Source organism: Podarcis pityusensis (assembly GCF_964106645.2).
Source record: "Podarcis pityusensis genome assembly, chromosome: 13".
Classification (NCBI taxonomy): Eukaryota; Metazoa; Chordata; class Lepidosauria; order Squamata; family Lacertidae; genus Podarcis; species Podarcis pityusensis.
Window position 1 is genome coordinate 37,117,159 of NC_138038.1, and position 21,269 is coordinate 37,138,427.

A 21,269-nucleotide genomic window follows, 5' to 3' on the forward strand; every position below is an offset into this window, starting at 1 on the left:
CCTGGGTTCTCTAAAAGGGTAATCTAGAGGGCCAGCTAAAACAGGGGGCAAAAGTAGAAGAGGACTCCAGGGTTTATTTGATAAGGTAAAGCAGGGGTTGAAGGTTATGGTGGACCCGAGATCCAAATGTGCTCAAATGAGACTGCTGTCTTAGAGCCCAAGAAAGAGCAAGTGATTTTGAATTCTCAAAGATAAAGGGAGGTTAAATTTGTATGAGTTATAGAGCAATAGCTTCTGAATCTACTGGGAAGGTATAATGAGTTATAAGAGTCATGAAAGTCAAACACACAGAGAAAAGGCTTATCTAGGAACATCTGGTTAGTTTAGACATTTTTTTCTCCTTTTCCTACCCTTTCTTATACTTTGCAATCCCTGCCCCCCAGCCCTACATACAACAGTCCTTTAACTTTCCACCATGCCACACAGGGTCCTAATACTTTCAGATGTACCTAAGGCTCTACCAGGACATATCATCATAATTGTCAGGTCATCTTGTTCCATGGATTTCTCAGGTCAGAATGTCAGCTGCCTACAACTACTGCTGTGTGCATTTCTAATCACAACAGCCCGAGAAAGCAGGAATTTAGTAGCTATATTTCTATTTACTGCCCCCGCCCCTTCTCCTCAGGAAGTGCTTCATCTGCTTAATTTCTGTGTTCCATGCTACAGCGATAGTTAGAAAAAGAGATGGCAACCCCACCTAGCATTGTATATTGTTGGTGGGCACCAAGTAAATGCACCAAAGGTCCTAACTGCTTCCATGACCTATTGCCAGCATGTTATGCCAAAGCTTTAATGTACCAGATCCAGGACATGAGAGTTCAGGTATCAACCAAGTGAAGGGTCACAGCTCATGCCAATATCATTGAAGATCATGCTAAGACCCTGTGAGGGCATATGATGTTTAGCAGCTCCAAGGACCCTAACAGGATGTGGCAGTGCGGTGTGGCTGGGTGCGGTGAACCCAGCAGGCCAGGGTTCAAAACTCCACTCAGCTGTGAAGCTCACTGAGCAACCTTAAGCCAGCCATTGTTTTATCAATCTAACCTACCTCACAGGGTTACTCTGAGGATTAAATAGGGGCAGGGAAGAGCCATATACACCACCTTGAGCTCCTTGGAGGAAAAGTAGGATATAAACATAATACTAAAATCCCAATACTAATGTGTTTGGAGGTACGCGCCTACTCCAAAGACTCAGCAGGTGACCCCAAAGCCTGACCTCACCAAAGTTCTCTATAACCATGCCAAGGCACCTGAACCACCCCCTAGATCCTGGTAGATCACGCTAAACCCCCCATGTAGCCATGAGGCTATGGGGCTCAGTCACACTGCAACCCCTACAAGTCATGCCAAATTCCTTTGAATGTGCCAAGCCCCCCATGTCCTGGAAGGCCACACTGGAAATCCTGCAAAGTCACGTGACTCCGAATTATCAGCTCACAATCACACAAACCCCTCAAGGTCCCCCTGCTTCTCCCTCTCCAGATTTACTCAAACCATACATAGGATCCCAGCAGTCCCTAAGCCCCACCCCTTCTGGTAAGCCCATCCCTTTACCTTACAGGCCTGCATTCGCACTGCGCATGTGCGAAATTAACAGTTCCTTCCTTCCTTCCTCCCCCCTCCCTCTCAAGCCTCTCGTTTTAGCACCCTCAAGATTAGTTCTAGGCACATGCGCAGTGTGAGACTTCGTAGCTGCCCGGCGCGGGGCGGGCGCGAGGCGACGTACGTAAAGGATCGACGACGCGGGAGGGTTGCCATGGCAACTTTCCATCGCCAATGGCCCTTGCCAAACCACATCCCTCGCTCAGTTTGTCCCACTGCTGCTGGTTGCCATGGAGACTGTTTCAGAAAGGAAGCTCGCGAGGGCTGGGAGATAATGAGGCACCGCGAAGGGAAATATGACAGGCTTTGGATGGGGCAGGAAGAGGGCTGTTTCGGAAAAAGGGGGAACTTTGCACCAGCCCCTCGACTCTGAGAGGAAATTTTGTATGGAGGAGAAATGATTAGTAATTTTGATTATTATTTTTTGCTCGACTGGCAAATTATAAACTTCCCCCGCTGCCTTCCAGTTATACATGCAAAACTAGAATATTACGTTTTTATTCAATATTCTTTTTGTGACTTTTTAGTGAAGGGCAGGATATAATTCCCATATTGATATGGGGGAAATGCTGGGTTCCATGTCTACAAGTTTATCAATTTTTACTTATCATTGCATTTATAGCCCATCTTTTCCTCCAAGGAGCTCATGGTGGCTTACATGGTCTCCTCATTTTATCCTCATAGCAACCTTGTAGGCAGGTTAGGGCACACTACGTACTGAGCTTCAAATCCACACCATACATTTAAGGCACTATTACTGTATACTACTTCAACTGTAATGGGGGATCCTAGGAACAGTTTTCTTAAGGGTGCTGACCTCACAGAGCTACAATTCCCAGCACACTAAAAAAAACCCACTACAGTTCCCAATATTCCCCGTAACTGTTAAAATGGTAAAATTGTGCTTTAAATATATGGTGTGGGTGTGACCTTATAGCTGTGTGGGAATTTGAACCTTGGCTTCCCAGATCCTAGTTTGATACTCTTAACCAGACAAGTTATGTTTCTAGCCTTCATGGTTATGGATGAGGAAAGGGGTAGTGGTTAAAACATAGTTTCTAGTCCTCATGGTTGCAAGGAGGCAATCTTAAAACAGAAAATGCACACATCCTTGGGAACTGGGAGATGCAATAGCATTATAAGCAAGCCTTTTCCTGCCTCTTCTTACCCTCCCACAGAATAAATCAGGTTAACATAAGAGGGCAGCCTCAGACTATTCAGATAACTGGGTCGGTGTACATCATGGCACTGCAGTTTCTGGTTGTGGATGACAGCTCTGCTTGGGGAACCTCACAACATTGCAAGTCTCTAGCTCTCCCTTTATATGTGTGTGTCATTCAATACTTAAACCCATTTTCCAGTCAAGGTGAATGAGCAGTATTTATATTTTACTAGCACACTTTCATTAGGAGTCACACCTCTGATGGGGTTGATATGTCAAGACTCCAAAATGTGGAACTTTGGCTGAATTTTGCCACGGCTTTGCTTTGTGTGCTCAGAGCTTGGTTTTGTAAAGTGGAGTCCTGTAATTTTTTTGGTGTCCAAGAATCAGGTTGGGGGATCAGCTGAAATAAGGGATAGATTAGTTCTATGATAGTTTTGCTCTGTGCATGCAGAGTAGCTGGCATTCTGAGGTGGAAGAATTGACTATATTACATCTGAATCCTGATGGAGGATCCTGCACATTGTCAAAAAAATCCTGCAAGTAGAAAAATAGTATACCGGGAAGCAGACATGGGGGTGGCCCCATGTCCCAGGTCTTGTTTGTCAGCATAAGAAGACCTACCAGGTTCATCATTCTGTTCCCACAGCGGCCAATCAGATGTCTATGGGAAGTCTGAAAGCAGGACTTGAGTCCAACAGCACTCTCCCTATCCAGCTTCCATCAGCAGTGGAGAGAGAACATACTGTAGCCATCATGACTAGTAGCCATTGATATCCTGTGGAGCCTTGGATCTGGTCCATAGCTGTCAACTTACAGATTTGAAAATAAGGGACCAGCAGCCAAAATAAGGGACCTGCAGCCTCACCTGTTCCAGGCACTCCAGTCTTCCTGTCCTCCTGCAGTCTGGTCAAACTCATGCTGGTAGCTTCAAGCACACTGTCCAACCAAGTTTGTAACCAGAGGTTCAACTGAATAGAATCTGAATCACATGCACCACAAGGCCTATGCAGCCTCAACTTAAGATGGCTCCCCAGCCTGGCTTTGCACTGCAAAGTTTGCAGCAGCATGTGCAACAAAATGGCGTCCAGCATTCAAAACCCCCCTCAGCTTGCATTAACTAGCCACACACAAGGCATGCAAGCTCCACCCCCCAGTCGTTCTTAGACTTCTTATTGGGTGAGCAACACCCAGTGTTGGCTAAGCAACACAGTTGGAGCCTCCCACCTCCCTGGCCGGCAGGGAGGGAGAGGAGCTGCTTCCTTTGAAATTTAAGGGACATCATTTAAGGGACATCTATCAATAAGGGACAGCAGCGGGACATGGCGCTGGAATAAGGGACTGTCCCTTCAAATAAGGGACACTTGACAGCTATGATCTGGTCACACACCCCTCCCCCCCCCCCCGAAAAAGGATATTGCAAAGTTGGGAAAAAATTCAGAACAGGGCAACCAAAATAATCAAGGGATGAAGCAACTCCCCTATGGGGAGGAAAGGTTACAACATTTGGGGCTTTTTAGTTCAGAGAAAAGGTGAGTAAGAGGTGACGTGCATAGAAGTGTATAAAATTATACATGAGAAAGTAGAGAGGAAAAAGGTTTTACTCCCTTCTCTCATAACACTAGCAGTGTACCTAGCAGTGCCCTTGAAGCCTGGACTATAAGCATTCTCTCTAATATGCTAATAGTTTCCCTTTACTTGTAGGGAGATATTTGGTTGGTTTTTGTTTTGTTTTGTTTTTTGTTTTAATGTAGGAGAAGATAAAAAAATTGTACACCTCCCCGCCACTCCTTGCAGCCTGAATTCTACTCTACCACTTGCCTATTCATTCAGATGCCTCTTTGTAAACCAGGCAATTAGTGGGAATCCGTCTGGGACTATTTTTAAACTTGTGCTATGATTTCCATTTTTGCCCTTGAGCTTCACTTTACTTTCTGGATAAATAAATACTTTCATTGAAAAGGCAATTAATCCAGTCACTCCCTGTTCCAACTCTTCTCTTGCTCCTTCCCTTCCCCGTACCTCTCATCCACTCTACACCACAAGAACATATATACGTGATCACACACTCTTGTACTCGTATGTTAATTATTCTGGAATAGTTTACAGACTCTGGTCCTGTAACCATGGCTATCTCGAGTGCATATGCAGAAAGGTGAAATAGATACTTTTAAAAAGAATGTAATGTTTTTAAGTGCCCAGCAGGATAGAAGCAATCATGATTTGCTTATTTATTTATTTATTTATTTAACCCCTGTTCTTCGGGATCCTTCTGGATGGAAAAGAGGGGTTGAACTAAAATAAGTAAACAAGCTATTATAGTATTGTTATGGTATAAGAGATAGAAGATAGGGTTCGGCAGAGGGGGAGAAATAAAAACACCATGAAAAACAGAGTATATTCAAGTGTATATGTTAAACTTCTGAAAATTTAATAAAAAAAAAGAAGTAAACAAACAACTGTCATAAATAACTCCATCCAGAAAGGTGCACTAAAAGGCAGTAGAAAATCCAACCTTTTACCAATCTATAGACACCATGACTATAAATATGGCAGGGAGGTAAGTGGGTATGAGCAGGCCATTAATCTGGATTAAGTGATCTTGAAGATGTACTGTGGAAAATTTCCCGCAGTTTTAAATCTTAAATTGTTTATGGATTGCATACTTTGCATTAACAGTAAATTTAAATATTGCTATAGGTTCTGGGTGCCAGAGTTTGTGAGTGCAAGTCACCCATAATTTTTGAATTCAGTAGAATAATTAAATTTAGTTCCTGCTAATGAGCCAGGCCAGCTCCTGCAGAGCTAGTTGGATGGGGGCTATTGGAAGAACAGGCTGATGATGGCCTGTCATTAAGTCTTCTTCTCTGGCGATCACTCGTAGCTGAGTAAGATTGTCTTCCATAAACACGGTTTTAACAATGAGTCCGTAAGTGACTGTGGAGGCCAATTTTCTGTATCCACACGTCCTTCCACAGTGGGGACATTGGTTTCCGAGCGGGAGTTGATCACAGTGTGGATTTGCCAAGAGTGCCTTCCTCTTAGCACGTTTCTCCCTTGCATCCTGAGTTCGAGTGTCTTCAAAGCCCATGACACCTTTGGTAAAGGCTGTTCTCCAAGTGGAACGCTCACAGGAAAGTGTTTCCCAGTTGTCAGTGTTTATACAGTACTACATTTTTTTAGATTTGCCTTGAGACAGTCTGTAAACCTCTTTTGTTGACCACCAGCATTAAGCTTTCCATTTTTAAGTTCAGAATGGAGTAGTTGCTTTGGAAGACGATTATCAGGCATCCGCACAATATGACTAGTCCAACAAAGTTGAAGAATCATTGCTTCAACACTGCTGATCTTTGCTTCTTCCAGTACACTAATATTAGTTCACCTGTCTTCCCAAATAATGTGTAAAAAAAATTCAGAGACACCGTTGGTGGAATCTTTCAAGGAGTTGGAGATGGCGTTTATAAGTGGTCCATGTTTCACAAGCATATAGTAAGGTTGGTAGTACAATAGCTTTGTAAACAAGTGTTTTGGTTTCCCTGCGAATGTCCCGGTCCTCGAACACTCTGCACTTTGATCGGGAGAAAGCCACACTCGCAGAGCTCAGGTGATGCTGGATTTTGGCATCAATGCTGGCCCTTGTGGAAAGATAACTGCCTAGGTAGGAGAAGTGATTGACATTTTCCAATGTTACACCATTGAGTTGGATTTGTGGCGCTGCAGAGGGGTCATTTTGTACTTGTTAGTGCAGCACTTTGGTTTTTTGGATAGGCCAATATTTTCGTAAGCTTCTGCAAAGATATTTAGGATGGTTTGGACTTGGTCATCCTCTGAGCGTGCACACACTACTTTGTCATCAGCATACTGAAGCTCTATGATGGAAGTTACTGTAACCTTACTCTTTGCTTTCAGCCTGCTCAGATTGAAGAGCTTTCCATCTGTTCGATACATGATTTCTACTCCGGTGGGGAGTTTCCCTTCGACAAAGTGTAGGATCATGGCAATGAAAATAATGAACAGAGTTGGGGCAATAACACAACCCTGTTTAACACCTGATCCCAATTAAAACCATCAACAAGGCAAAATACTCTGATACAGAGAGGAAATACTCCACTCTGATCTCTAGGTAATTAACAAAAGATAGTACCAGAGTTGGGAGGAGAAAGTTTCCAGGGTTGTAGTGGGCAATAATATAAGCAAACAGGAAAGCAAACAGTGTCCCTTTTGCAAACTGGAGGGGATAGGGCAGAGCATGAGGTGGGTAATCTGTTTTCTGCTGCAGAGAGGGTGAGACACAATGTTTAGGGTCTCTTGGAATCAAAGGCTGCAGCAATGGAAGGAACAGGGCTCCTTTAGGATGTGAATGTTCTGCACTCTCTCCATCTAGGCTTAGGTTGTATATATGTGTAAATAAACCATATATCATAAAGACGCCACAGTCTCTGCTGTGTCTCATTATCCAAAAGGAAATACAGACCCTGGAAAGCATGCCTGGTACCCCTGGAATCTCACACCGCTCAGACATTGGGCGGTGTGTAACAAGATGTTGAGCCATTTAGTGTGGGTGGGAGGGAATCTCCCCCCCCTTTTTTTTTTTTGAATTTTGTTTCATTACAGAGTTTTCTGCAAATAATTAGCTTCCCATACCTTGGTCGCTTCCAGATTGCCTGTTTATTGAGCACTCATGCTGATTTGTGTTATTGAATCTTGAAGTGCCCATCCTACAGTCCAGTTTCGCACCTCAAGGGTATGTTAGAAATATTTACACATTCTGGAGTAGTGAATATGCTGCCAGAACAGTCCTCCCTTTTCCTTTTTCCCTTTTGTGGAAAATAAAGTACCCTAAACTGCAAATAAATTGTCATAAGTAATCTGAGCTTTAATTTCTTCATGATTTTTTCTACCACTGCTAGGAACCATAAATTGGATTACAACTGTTGATACTATTAATCATGCAGCTATCAACATACAAGAAATGAATTACTTGTGTTAATGTCTATGTTAACACCTCACAAAATTTTTAACAGACTGTGTACACACCATACATTTAAGGGCACACACACAAATTCTGGGATCTATAGCCTATCCCTCACAGCTTCAATTCTAAGCACTCTTTGAAAACTATGGTTCCCAGGATTCTTTGGGAGAAGCCATGTGTTTTAAATGTATGGTGTATGCACAGCCTTACGCTGATGTAATATTTACATTTTGTTGCATGATACAATTTATTCTTTAAATGTCAGTTCCCAAAACAAATAATTCTGCCCCATTTGTATCTTTTCTTGCTCTCCCTTCAATAAGCTAACAGCTACGTACCTAGGTTTCTAGTGTAATCCCATGTATATTTAAATAGAAATGTTCTACGGTATTTAGGGCAGCGTACTCCCTAATAAGCTATTGCTGCTCTAGGTGTGCCCTTGGATTCCACCTGATGTTGGTGCCCCATTGTGGAAGTTGTTAATGTGAGGCAGAGAAGTATCAGACCTGGATAGAATGACCCAGTGGTGAAAGAGAGGTAGTCTACGCATGCTTGGGGATACATTCATTTTATGAATACTTTGGGGCTGGATCACCATAATTGTTTTGGGAAGGAACTGTGCTGAGCCTTGGCTCAGATACAGCCCTTATTACTTCATTGGATGGATGGATGGATGGATGGATGATGAGGCCCAGGCCCAGTAAATTTTAGACTGTCCTAGGAATACAATAACCCAGATAATTGGACTAATGGTAGAATCAGGACAGATTGGAGAAAGCACTTCTTTATACATTTTATAATTATTATATAAAATGTATAATATCAGGGCTTTTTTCAGCCAGAACTCCCTGGAACTCAGTTCTGGCACCTCTCATGTGGGCACCATTGCCCTTATAAGAGAACAAGGGAGGTGTTCATGGTGAGTTCCGGCACCTCTTTTTCTAGAAAAATAGCACTGTATAATATGTATTATTGATTGCAACAATAAGCAGTGATGGCCACTTCACTGTCTTAGGACACTTCCAGAGAGTCACTGTGGGACTCCATCACATACCAGCAAATTCAGGTTGTGCAGTTAAAGCTTATGTGGTGGAGCCCTTGCACAACAGACCCCAAACTCCAGAAAATCTGATTGTTTTTATAATAAGGAAAATGAGGGGGGAATGCACTGGATAGTGTGGGGCGAGATTTGCTTAACCTCCCCACAGGCAAGGCAGAAGAGTGCTCAATCAACAGATTGTCTGGAAATGACCTTACGTCTGGGTTAAACCACAGAGCCTAGGACTTGCCGATCAGAAGGTCGGCGGTTCGAATCCCCACAACGGGGTGAGCTCCCGTTGCTCGGTCCCTGCTCCTGCCAACCTAGCAGTTCAAAAGCACATCAAAGTGCAAGTAGATAAATAGGTACCGCTCCGGTGGGAAGGTAAACGGCATTTCCGTGTGCTGCTCTGGTTCGCCAGAAGCAGCTTAGTCATGCTGGCCACATGACCTGGAAGCTGTACGCCGGCTCCCTCGGCCAATAAAGCGAGATGAGCGCCGCAACCCCAGAGTCAGCCACGACTGGACCTAATGGTCAGGGGTCCCTTTACCTTTACCTAGACAAGTAAACTGAGCATAGGTCTGTCAATGGTCATTAGTAATCAAAGCTGCTCAGAAACAGTGGAGAGCCAGCCCCCTGCTTGTGGTCTTCTTAGGGGCATCTGATTGGCCACACTCAGAAATGGGATGCTGAACTAGATGGATATTTGACCTGACCCAATAGGACTCTTCTTATATACTTTCTAGCTTTTCTTTCCTATTCCAGTAAACATATTTTCCTTCCAAGGCTCCAAGGTTGAATATGATTGCAGTACTTCATTAAAGATTAAACGGAGACCAGGTTTTCTTCTCCCTCTACAAGTAGCATAGCAAAAGAAGGAAGATGGAGTTGTCTGTCCACAGTTACTACAGGTATGGACAGTTATTATATTCTTTTAAGCTTTGTACAGGAATGCCAGAGTGTATCTCTTTGCCTTTTGTGACTTTTTGGCCCCTCTTTACATTTCTGACCCCTCTGTGGGTGCTTCCAGACTGTCGCTAAAACGAAATTCAATCACAAATGAGTAAATTCAGGTTGTGTATTTATAGCTGAATGAGAGGTCTTGTGCAGCTTCTTTGAGTCAAATCCCCCCACGTTTTCTTTCCAGTAAGGTGAAAGGGAAACGTACTGGAAAGTGTGGGATAACACTTGTTTTTGCACAACGGTCATCCAACCTCTCCTCCATCTAACTTCCCTGCAAACAAATCGGGATGAATGTCCAAAAGCTGGTCTGGCAAGTCCACACAGAGGATAATTCTGAAGATAATTCATTTGAAGAAGTGGGTTCCAGTCCACGAAAGTGCATGTCACAATAAACTTGTTGTGCGGCACGGGTTGGGGGGGGGGTCCAGTAATAGGAAAAGACCCCCCTTTTCACCTGGCCAGTGCTTCTGTGTCTTAATAGTTTCGTGACAGGCAGATAAAGGTTCCCCCCACCCCACCCCACCTCCCTTTCCGGACAAGAAAGTGAAATGGTGAAAAAGACTGAGTGGTTTCTTCCTTTCGTGCAGACCGAGCCCTTGTCAGCCAGGAAGAAAAGCGGCAAAAGAGACACGACACAACTGGAGGAGGGGCGCTACAATTTTCAAGAAGTCGGGCCCCTCCCAAATGAGCCACCCTTCCCCAACTCCGTTCTTCGGGGCAACTGGCCAGCCACGCGCTCTCTGGTCCCACCCACGTGGACCTTTGCCAAGGGCAGGGCTGGGTAAGCCTGGTGCGATGTGGATGAGCTAAACTGGGGAATTTTGTGTGTTTTTTTAATCCAAGGAGGGGGTGAAGAGAGGAAACTTCAGGAGCAACAAGAGCAGCAGGAAGCTGCCTCCATCCTAGACCCTCCATCAGCACTTCCAGGTACCTATCCAACGGGTCAGGGGGAAAGTTGGGTGCCCAAACTCCTGGGTTCTCGAGGGAGAATTTGGGAAACGAGACCTTGGGGAAGGGGGGGGGGTTAGAGCAGGGTGCTAGGTAGGATCCCATAATATTCCCGTTTGGCGGTGGGAAGAGAGATCGAGAGATCTCGCCAGTTAGGCTCGGAAGAGCTGACAGCCAGATTTTTTATTATTTTTTTTAGGAAATAGAAAGGGATTTGTGAGAATTGAACGGGAGAGGCATCAATTCGACGCCTGGGGCTGGGGCTGGGGGGAGGAGAAGCCTTAGCAAACCACTCCCCTCTGTCAGATTGCCAGCCCCTCCCTCTGCTCTAACCCTCTGGACCCCGCGTCCTCTCCCCAAAATCCTCGCTTTTTCGCCCGCTCGTCGCTATGATCCATTTCCTTCCCCAAGAGAATTCAGGGAGCCTTCCTTCGGACACACGACCCGATCGCTCCAAGCTCCCTTAGCAGCGCTTTTTAGATGGAGTCCGATCAATACATTGCTTAGGCCGATACACGAAGGTCGTTGTAAAAGGCAAATTTTGCAAATGGAGGGTAGGCCCCCCCCCCCAATAAAGCTCACCCAGCTCCACCTCCTGAATCGTCCACGTTTTAGCCAACTCACGGCGCACCGTAAAAGGGTAGCTGCGAAACTTAAAACAAAAGCCGAGGGGGCGGTGTTCCCTCCCCAGCCCCCCCATTGAGACTCCTGCCTGCCTTGAATAACAAGGTGCTTGAGGTGTTGGAAATCAGGGAACCTCTCAGATCCCCAGATGCTGCCCCTTCTCCAAAGTAGTGGGTATTGCATTTTGGGATAATGTGATACCTTATGGGGGTGCGTGTTTCTTCCAAAATGGGTTTCCTAGCATCCTATATACTTCAGTTATTTACCCTAAGCTCAACATACTCTGCTACTACAGCTGACAAAACCCAGCCTAGGTTTCTAAAGGGCCTTTTCATGTATGAGGTTTAAGATTAAACTGGATGGTGATAATGGAAAAGTAAATGCTGTTGTTGGTCTCTCTTCCAGTTTTTATTCCCCATTTGCAATTTTCATGTGCAGCAGAAATGAGATGCTGAAATACCTTTAATTGTGTGAAAATTACCCCAGGCCTTAAACTGATGGAGATATACATTCCTAAAAGATATATCTAGGACAATGATTTTGGTTTTTTTGTATTTGTTTAAAGTATTTTGTATCTGTTTAAAAAGTAGACTAATGCAGCAATCCTAATCAAGACTACTCAGAAGTAAGTCCTGCTGAATTCATTGGGACTTATTCCCAGGCAAGTGGGACTATGATGCTGCAGTCCTGTGCACATTTGGAAGTACCAGACCATAAGACACACCTAGTTTTTGGAGGAGGAAAACAAGGAAAAAAATATTCTGAATCTCAGAAGCCAGAATAACAAGAGGGATGGCTGTGCAGCGAAAGCAGCGATCCCTCTTGCTGTTCTGGCTTCTGGGATAGCTGCGCAGCCTGCATTCGCTCCATAAGACGCACACACATTTCCCCTTACTTTTTAGGAGGGAAAAAGTGAGTCTTATAGAGCAAAAAATACGGTAAGTCTCACTGAAGACTTACCCTTCTGAGTAAAGTTATGCAGGATTGTGCAGTGTTGCTACACTCCTAAACAACTTTTCTTGGATTCAGCCCCATCAAACTCAGTGGCGCTTGCTTCTGAATGTGCATACTTAGGACTGTATTGTATTGTGCCCTCCCCATTTTGTGAATTCTAATATGTTTTTTTACACCCTTTATTTTGTGGATGCTTGTTTATTCTTAACACTGGTTTTAGTATCCTCACAGAAAAAGAAGTAAGTTATCCTAAAGAGCTCTTCTGTGATCAAGCAGTTTAAGTTGCCTATCCATGCATTCTGACCTCTCTGCCTAGGAGCCAGATGTTAATTGCCAGTGTCAGAAAATTTTAGTGACATATGTGTATGTGTGTTGGCAGTGTTCAAAAGAGGAGTGCCTTTTCAATCTGGAATGAGTCATTTGCAAATGTTATTCATAGGAAACGAAAAGCAGAAGAGAACGTTTTTTTCTTTAAAAAAACTCCCAAATATAAATTCTAGTCCATATAGCTTTCGTATTCAGTTCACAAATTAAGGGCATGCACATACAATTTAAAAAGTTGGGGGAAGCTAGAATAATTTTACAGTTTTGTAGAGGAAGCAGAATAGCGTGAAAACCTAGTCATGTGGTGCATGGTAAGATACCCAGATAGCAGAGAAACAGATCAACCTAAGCAGATACCAAAAGTCCTGTCTCTCACAGCTAGCATACGTTCTCATGGCACTTCAAGTTGCTTTGAGTTTACATTTTAGTAAAAAAAACAGCAACTAATAAGTGCAATACATAATAATAAATACCGGTAATAATAGGAGCCACTTATCCTTCTATGTATTATTATCCTAAAATAAAATGAAAACGGTTCTTTTTCTGCCTTTTTTGTAAGGCAGGCACTGGATTCCTTATTTTTCAAAGCTAGGAATGGCCTTAAGTTGGCTGCTGTGGGAAAATTCAGAAGTATGCAGTGGCGTAGCTAGCCGCTCGGGTGCCTGGGGTGGCGCACACCCCATTTGCGCTATCAATTTAATGCAGTGTTATTCTACTTCAAACAGTCATGGCTTCCCCTGAAGAATCCTGGAGACAGTAGCTTGTTAAGGGTGAGAGAGTTCTTAGGAGATCCCTATTCCCCTCACAGAGCTACAATTCTCAGCATGGTTTAACAACTCAATGCCCTCTTCCCATGGAACTCTGGGAATTGTAGCTCTCCTAACATGCACTCTTAACAAACTACAGTTCTTTTGTGGGACTCCTTCTGGGAAGCTGTGACTCTTTAAAGTGCTACTGCTTCAAATGAGAGCATTGAAGTTTAACTGGTTGATTCACAAGGAACTAGGAGCTAGAATCTGTTAAGTTTTCTGCGATGGGATCTTTTTGGAGACAGATGAAAGACCAGGAGGCAGAATTTGTGGATCCGGAAGGAGAATGGACTGGGCTTAATTTGAACCAGGATTCAGTCCAAGCACTTTGTTTTCAGTACCAGGCCATGATATAGGACTTCAATACTTTACAGTGGGGTGGGTGGGAGGGATGTGTGTGTCAGACTTGGAGGCCAAAGCTCACCTTCCAGACTTCTCTATCTGGCCCCTGTGACTTTACCTAGATCACACCCTCTTACCTCAGGCCACACCCTCTCACCAAATTTACTTCACATCCCTTTTGAGAGTTTTTGCCTGGCTGGAATGTGTCATTGAGCTCTGATAATGCCTCCTGCTTGCCTAGGTGGAGGCTGGAGCAGGGTGTGAGGGTCAGTGAAGAAAGTAGCTTGATGTACACAGGTAAAATTTACATGAATTGCTCAGCCACTTTTGCTTCTGGTTCCACGTGGCACTGGCATGTGGTCCCCCCCCCCCCCGGTGGCTGAGAAAGTTCTCCCATCCCTGTTTTATAGGTTAAGCCACTCTAGGGATTGTAGCTCCATGTGGGTCTCCTAACAACTCACAGCACCCTTAGCAAACTAAAGTCCCCAGGATTCTTTGGGGGAAGCTGTGACTGTTTAAAGTGGTATGATCTTGCCTTAAAAGTCAATTTAAGAAATTAACTACTGAGAAAATGTAGTCAGAAACTGTAGGTTTGTTGCTGCTGCTGGCTTATATTATTATTATTATTATTATTATTATTATTATTATTAAAAACCGACCTCATGTTTGCAACTTCCTTTTGCCTTTCTTGCTGCTCTGCAATTTCTGATGTATACCATCAGGATTCCCTCGCTGGTATTTGAAAGGCAGGGCCCCTTGGTGGGACTGAAGGAGGCGGCAGCGACACAGCCAGGCTGTTGCTACCTCCACCCCTGGCATGCCCAGGGCTCACATGACTCTGCAACATCTGGATCACATTAGGGCAAAGCCTAAAGCCACAGGAATGTGAGCTGGGTGGATGAGCCCAGCTCCTTGCTTCTCTGGGCTGGAGGGGGCTGGGAAATACGGCGTGTCCAAGGAGGGGCTCGGAGCTCTAGATATCTCCAGACAGACCCAATGAGGTGTGGGTAACAGCTAGACAGAAATGTACAATATGTGCTTAGAAGCTGGGGCTTGGGAGTCCTCTGGGAGTGATGCAGTGGGTGAGAATAGTGGGCCTGAGCCTCAGGACTCCTCCTGGCTTCTCTAAGTGGGTTGTGGCAGGGGAGACAGGCCTGCTGCGAGTCAAAGACTTTGGGGGAATGGGATCTACTAGTTTGAGCGGGGGAGGGAGTTAGAATGGGAAACCAGGGGCCCTTACATTCCGGAGAAGGAACAGTGGTGTCTAGTTGCTCAGGCTGGAGCTGGAAAGATTTCTGAGTGAAGAAGGTGGGAGGTCTGGAATTGGAAACTCTGTTAAGATTTAATCAGATTTTGGACACCCTCACCTATCCCTAGTATTAAGCGCAGAAAACAGGTTGTTGTTTTTGTTTTTGTTTTACAAGGGTTTGTTTAATGCTGCCCACCCTTCTCTCCCCAGCTTCCAGCTGCCAAGATGAGTTTCCTTCTCTTCGCAGTCACTGCCCTCCATGTCCTCATTCTCATCTTACTCTTCGTCGCCACGTTGGACAAGGTGAGAGAACGCAGAAGCTCTCGCTCCCGGTCCATCTTGTTTTACTCCTCTGTTTTAAGTTTGTTCAGCTGGTAGCCTGTTGTGAGCCAGATCTGGCCCTCGGAAGCAACTTTTTATTGGCCCCGTGCCTCAGTGGGCATACCAATCCTTAATCCAGGTGTGGTAAACAATTTCATTCACCCTGGAAGCAACCAATCTCTCTGTGTGCCATGTCATGTGATTCTTACTACATTGTTCTTGCGTGCTGCCTGTCTGGGGAGATCTTTCATAAAGCCCATACTGCTAGGTGGTGCTGAATTCATTATTACAGAGCCTACCATCTGTGATAGACCCTGGAGCTGGTCTGGAGAATAGAGAAGCCCCGACTGAAAGTATTGATGCCGGCTGTCTCTTCCTGCTCTGGATCCCGAATTCTCCAAGGGCCCAGACCAGCCCTTAGACTTCTCCATAGTCCTCCCCTGCCCCACCCTCACAAAAAAGGATAGTCAGTTTCTGAAGGTGCTAAAGGAAATTGTAGATTCACTGAAGCTCTCCAACTTATTGCATAGTAGCATGTTTCAAGTACATGGAACCCATCAGAGGGTTGTAGGCCACCCAGAGTGGCTGGTGAAACCCAGCCAGATGGGTGGGGTATAACTAATAACTGTATTATTATTATTATTATTATTATTATTATTATTATTATTATCATCATCATCATGATGTTATCACATCCCTCCTGAATGAGGCATTTAATCTATGGGAACATAAAGTTAATTTATTGCAGAGGATAGCTTTCTTTAGAATGGGATTTCTGCCTTTGACATGGCATATAATAGGCTGCAATCCCAACACCATTGACTTGCAGGCAGTGCTTTTTTCTGGGAGGACGCAGGAGCACGCATACACATTTTGTGAATCTAACTTTAGCCTCATTGAGGGGCAGTATTTCATTCAATATGAGTAGGAAAATGAGAGTATCCCTAAACATTTTTTTAAAAAAGCACTGCTTACAGGTATGCCTCACTGAATATAATAGGAGTTACTTTTGAGTAGACATGGTTAGGCCTGTGCTGCTACGTGAGAAATTGGAGCCAATTTTCTTTAGTACTTTTTGTGCTTTGCCTCCTTTATTTTGATCTCAATATTGATTTTTATTTTTATTTTTGGTTCTGTACTGCTTTATTCTGTTCCCTGGAGACAAAAAAAGGAAAGGGAAGAAGAGTCCTAATTTTATTTTGGTGTGTCTTAATTTGGCAGCTGTAGCCTTGGAATCTTTTTGACACTTCTACTCCTGACTCAAGGTGTTTTGTTAACTTTTTAAACTGATAATTGTGCTAGAGCCTGCATCTTCAGCCAGTGTTGGGGGTGGATACACAATTTATTCACCAACCGTGTCTGTGTGTACTTCATTGTCTTCGTTAAGCCCTGACGTGTGTTTCCCCGAGATGACAGCTTATTGAAAATGAAAATGGAATGGCACACCCATTAACATAAGTTATGGTCTGTACTGTAAGTGTGGGTGTTTCTTCTGCTTTGCACAGGCTATTTACATTTGTCATTATTCTTTTATTTGTGCAAATAATTCAGATTTGATGCCATACAATACTCACCTTACAAAAAAAGGAACAATTAAATCTCAGACCTTGTGTAGTTGAATCCCCAGGTTTTTATGGTGTATCTGGGGGTGAAACAACACATTATGAGGCTAACTTTGCATTTGCTTCATCACTGGAGTCAGGGGTTTTTTCAAGGGAGAATCTGTAGGTTAGATTCCTAACCATTCCCCAATCTGTCCACTCTCCCCTGCAGCCTTTTGGCTGCCCCCACTCCACTCCCTCGCCTTAGAAAATAAGGTCCTGCTGGGGTGGGAAAGAGAAGCAAAGATAAATTATGGAGGAGAATCAGTGAATGAGAGAACAGTTAAAAATTCTTCCCCTCCCACGCGCTCATTTTCCTTGCCCCACTTCTACATTACTTTTAAATAGAAAGCATGGGTTTGCAATCATACATATATATTTATTTATGATATATGCAGTGCAGCTTATTAGGACATCTCAGGCAAACCACCCTCTCTCAAACTTCATCCCCAATCTGCAGTAGGGGGATAATAACACACAGTAAAGAAGGGCAGTAGCATTAGCCCTGGGAATTTAGGCACAGTGAGTTACTGACCCCATAATACAGTGAAGCCGGCACTCTCCACTCCTGCTCTTCCTTGGACTGGGGCACACCCTGCTGCAGGCCTGCATTAGGAGCCCTGCCAGTGAGTTGTCCAGGAAACTGTTTAATAAACCACATACCTTTCCAATACCTATGTAGAACCCAAATTCTCAAGGCTCAACAAGCAACGCAAGCCCCCGGTTATTCATGATGGTGTAGTACAGTGGAACCTCATGTTACGTACCGTCCTCCTTGCGAACGCTTTGGGTTACGAGCTCCGCTAACCCGGAAATAGATGCTCCAGGTTGCAAACTTTGCCCTAGGATGCGAACAGAAGTCGCGCTCTGGCAGGGCAGCAGCAGCGGGAGGTGCCATTAGCGAAAGCGCACCTCATGTTATGAATGGTTTCGGCTTGAGAACGGACCTCCGGACTGATTTAAGTTCGTAACCAGAGGTACCACTGTATAGCAGTGAAGAGACTTAAGATACATATCAGAAAGTCTCCAGTTCTGCTCCCACATCTGCCATGCTCATTGAGTTTAAACCACCACTCTCTTCCACCCTCTGTAGCTTTGACTCCCTCCCACAACTACAAAATGGGGATAATAGTACTGACTTACCTTACAAGGTTGTAGCCCTTTACTGGACTACAACTCCCAGCATCCCTGACTACCAGCAGAGCAGGGGCTGATGGGACTTGGAGTCCAACAACATGTGGATGGCCACCGGTCAGCCACCTCTGCTGTAAAGATTGCAAACAACAGTGTCTATGAAGTGCTATAAACATAGTGCTATATCAGCCCTGTGTGTGTTTACTATTAATTGGTGCACCCATGAAAATGTACTATATGAATGAAACAAACACATGTTTGGAAACACACATTCATACAGATACCCTTGAGTGCCATGATTAATGCTAGTTCCCGCTTATGTGGTCCCAAACGCATGTTTGTTGCTATGTTAGGTGTGGAAAGGCCTTGGGAAAACCATTACCTTGGTGCTTATCACTTTCCAGTTTGCTCTCAAAAGTAAACTCCCTTTGAACTTTGAAAACTAGTCTTCCAAGCATGTCCAGTAATGTTATCAGCCCACTGGCCACACTGACCTGTGCAAGCCCTTGGTGGTAGGAAATAACAGGCTTTTCTAAAGTTTTGCTGACTGCTTGGTTGGAATCAGTTCTTACTTGGCTTCCCCGATGGAAAAGCTCAGCCAGCCAGCCAGCCAGCCCTCCTTGGAGGCCTGCTTCTAAAATCTCCGTTGTAATTCTCTTCCAGTCTTGGTGGGTCCTGCCCGACAAGGAAACCGTGAACATCTGGTATGAGTGCACACTTACTAACCACACCAACACCTGGGCCTGCAAAACAGTCTCTGACAGTGGTGAGTACCGCAAAGGCTATTGCACATCATATTAACTGCTGCTTCTCTACTGCATGTATATAGTCTCCTCCTCTCTCATCACCCCCATACTTATCTTTCCCCCACAGCATGGCTTCAGGCAGTCCAAGCCTTCATGGTTTTAAGTCTTCTCTTCTCCAGCTTAGCCTTCATTATCTTCATGTGCCAACTCTACACCATGAAGCGGGGAAGCCTGTTCTACGCCACTGGGATCTTCCAGATACTTACATGTAAGTATGGTGTGGTGATTTGCTGTTTAGAGACCAGTTTAATTAGCTTGCGGCGAGTAGTAACTCTCACAGGGAGAGACACAGCATAGAAGCCAGAAAGGAAGTACAGTAATACTTTGGATGGGGAGAAGTATGAGTGCAGCCCGGGGTAAAGCAGTGTGATGGAGGGGGGCATGTATATGTGTAGGAGCTGCTCTTGTGAGGAAGTAGTGAGGACATGTAGGAGGAAGAGCCATGCAGGTATACCATAAGACCCAGCAACACCAAATTGCTAAGTATACTACCACTTTTGGGGTAATTCCACTGGATAAATCTGAAATATGTTATCGTTCTCTTCTCTTCGATGTTATCATAAAATATGCTGAGATGCAAAGTGCAGATTCCAATATGGATGCCGGTGAGATTTATGCCTTGGGATTTCATTGTCACGCTGCAAAGTGATCGTACATTTAAAGCGCATGTCTTTAATCTATGGTATACATCTCAAAGAGCTACAATTCCCAGCACCCTTAACTACAGTTCCCAGGATTCTTTGGGGGGAAGCCAGGAGCTTTAAATACCTGGTGAAGATGTGAGCACTGAATGCAGCTTTAGGTAGTAAGATGTAGCTAACAGGGATCCAGTACTAATTGTCTGCTTGGATCTGTTTCCAGCTATCTCCGTGTTCACAGCTGCCGTGATCTACACCACCCACGTGGAACAGTTCCAGGGTGGCCGACCACCGGGTGGGTCTTTTGGTTACTGTTTTGTGCTGGCGTGGCTGTCCTTTCCTTTGGCTCTTATCAGTGGAATCATTTACATCCACCTTCGGAAAAAGGAGTGACCATCAACTGGATGATCTCTCCCATTTGCTTTGGAAGGAGCCCTGTTCTCCTCTGAATTTAGCTATGTATTAACTCTTTGCAGTTTTCAAAGGCAGTTATGGTACAAAATCCTATGCGATACATGGATTGGTCCACTGGGGTTCTGCATTGTGAGTGTATCACCCCTTGTTTGCATGTTATCAGGTACTTCCACATAATACAGCAAGTTAAAGGGGTGTCATCTTGCACTTGGCATTTCCCAGGGCTCTTCTATTTTTCAGATTTGGCAAAAATTGAAATACACATTAAAACTCAAACTTGCAAACATTTCTAGCATTCTTTTTTCCTTTTAATCCCCATTTTTAAAAATGGTGGATTGAATATGTTTCTTGTGGGGTTTTTTTTAATAAATAAAAAAAATCAGTGTTCTTTCCACATTTGCAGCTTGGAAGCTAAAATATCAAACGTGGGGGGGACGGACCCTAATAAATTCATTGAAAGAACTGAAACCACAAAAATCGTAGAAAGTAGGACTTCATCACGTTGTCCATACAGAACTGATTGTCATGAATTGAAAAATCTGCAACTCTCTCTTGTTTCTCAACTGCTGGGACATTATGCACAGAGCCTGATGATAGCAGAGTTTGAAATTGGTCATTGAGATCACCACGAAAAATGAATTTCATCTTCTGAATTTCAACCATGAAACATATGGGCATTTTTGCATGTGCTGTTACACGCACTTTAAATCATGTATTTTTAGGTTTTCACCTAAGACATTTTAAGCGACAGCCTAAAAATGCGAGGTGTGATTTGGACAAAACCATTTGCTAATACTTGCAAAATACCTGCCCACTGTTCAGGGAGTCACAAGTGATTATAACTCCCCCTTGAGTCAACCTTCAGTAACAAACCCCCATTTTTCTGCAGAATGTGTTAAAATGACCCTGGTGAGAACTCAGATAGCATCACTTTCCTCTTCCCCTCCAGCCAGTAACTACTTTAAAGGAGTATCTCACACCCCCCCCCCAGTCGGAGGTTATACTCTGTACTTTCCCCAAAACAGCATAGGGTGAGGTATTTAAGCTAATCATATCCACCATCCTTCTAAAGCTGGGAGGATTAATCCTGCCTTCTTGCCCCATAGCAATTACGCACAAAATATTTGGAAAACATGGGAAAGATTTTGCTTCTCCAGTAGCCTTACCAAGCAGCCTGCTTGCAAGTTATTAAAAACGGGTTCCTTCCAATGATATTTCTGTAACAGTATTATATATGTGCTGGCTCCCCCAAAGTCCCCTTTCACCTTCTTGACCTGGCCTTTTAATATTTTATACGCATTTTAAGAATAAAAGAAAACCTAATAAACAAAATTCAGCAGAGCCATGTGTTCCTTTGCG

At 44.2% G+C, this 21,269-nt stretch overlaps 1 protein-coding gene and 1 long non-coding RNA gene across 4 annotated transcripts in view; both read left to right on the forward strand.

Moving 5' to 3' along the window:
• LOC308461040 overlaps positions 1–7,443 on the forward strand; it is a 15,045-nt gene extending 7,602 nt beyond the window's left edge. The window contains exon 3 of the long non-coding RNA XR_013978777.1: positions 7,384–7,443. This is a non-coding gene — a long non-coding RNA (uncharacterized lncRNA). The remainder of the gene's footprint in view (positions 1–7,383) is intronic.
• A 2,966-nt stretch (positions 7,444–10,409) lies between these two features.
• EMP3 (epithelial membrane protein 3 (MAM blood group)) lies at positions 10,410–21,242 on the forward strand. Of its 3 annotated transcripts, none has more exons than XM_080977625.1 (5): positions 10,410–10,673; positions 15,207–15,299; positions 18,716–18,818; positions 18,926–19,066; positions 19,720–21,242. In XM_080977625.1, exons 2-5 carry the CDS (start codon positions 15,222–15,224, stop codon positions 19,887–19,889), a joined length of 492 nt encoding a protein of 163 aa, XP_080833751.1. In that variant the 5' UTR covers positions 10,410–10,673; positions 15,207–15,221; the 3' UTR covers positions 19,890–21,242. The 3 variants fall into 3 exon arrangements, with proteins under 3 accessions (XP_080833751.1, XP_080833752.1, XP_080833750.1); XM_080977626.1 differs by lacking the exon at positions 10,410–10,673 and adding an exon at positions 14,613–14,748; XM_080977624.1 differs by lacking the exon at positions 10,410–10,673 and adding an exon at positions 14,805–14,829.
• The last annotated feature ends 27 nt before the right edge of the window (positions 21,243–21,269 follow it).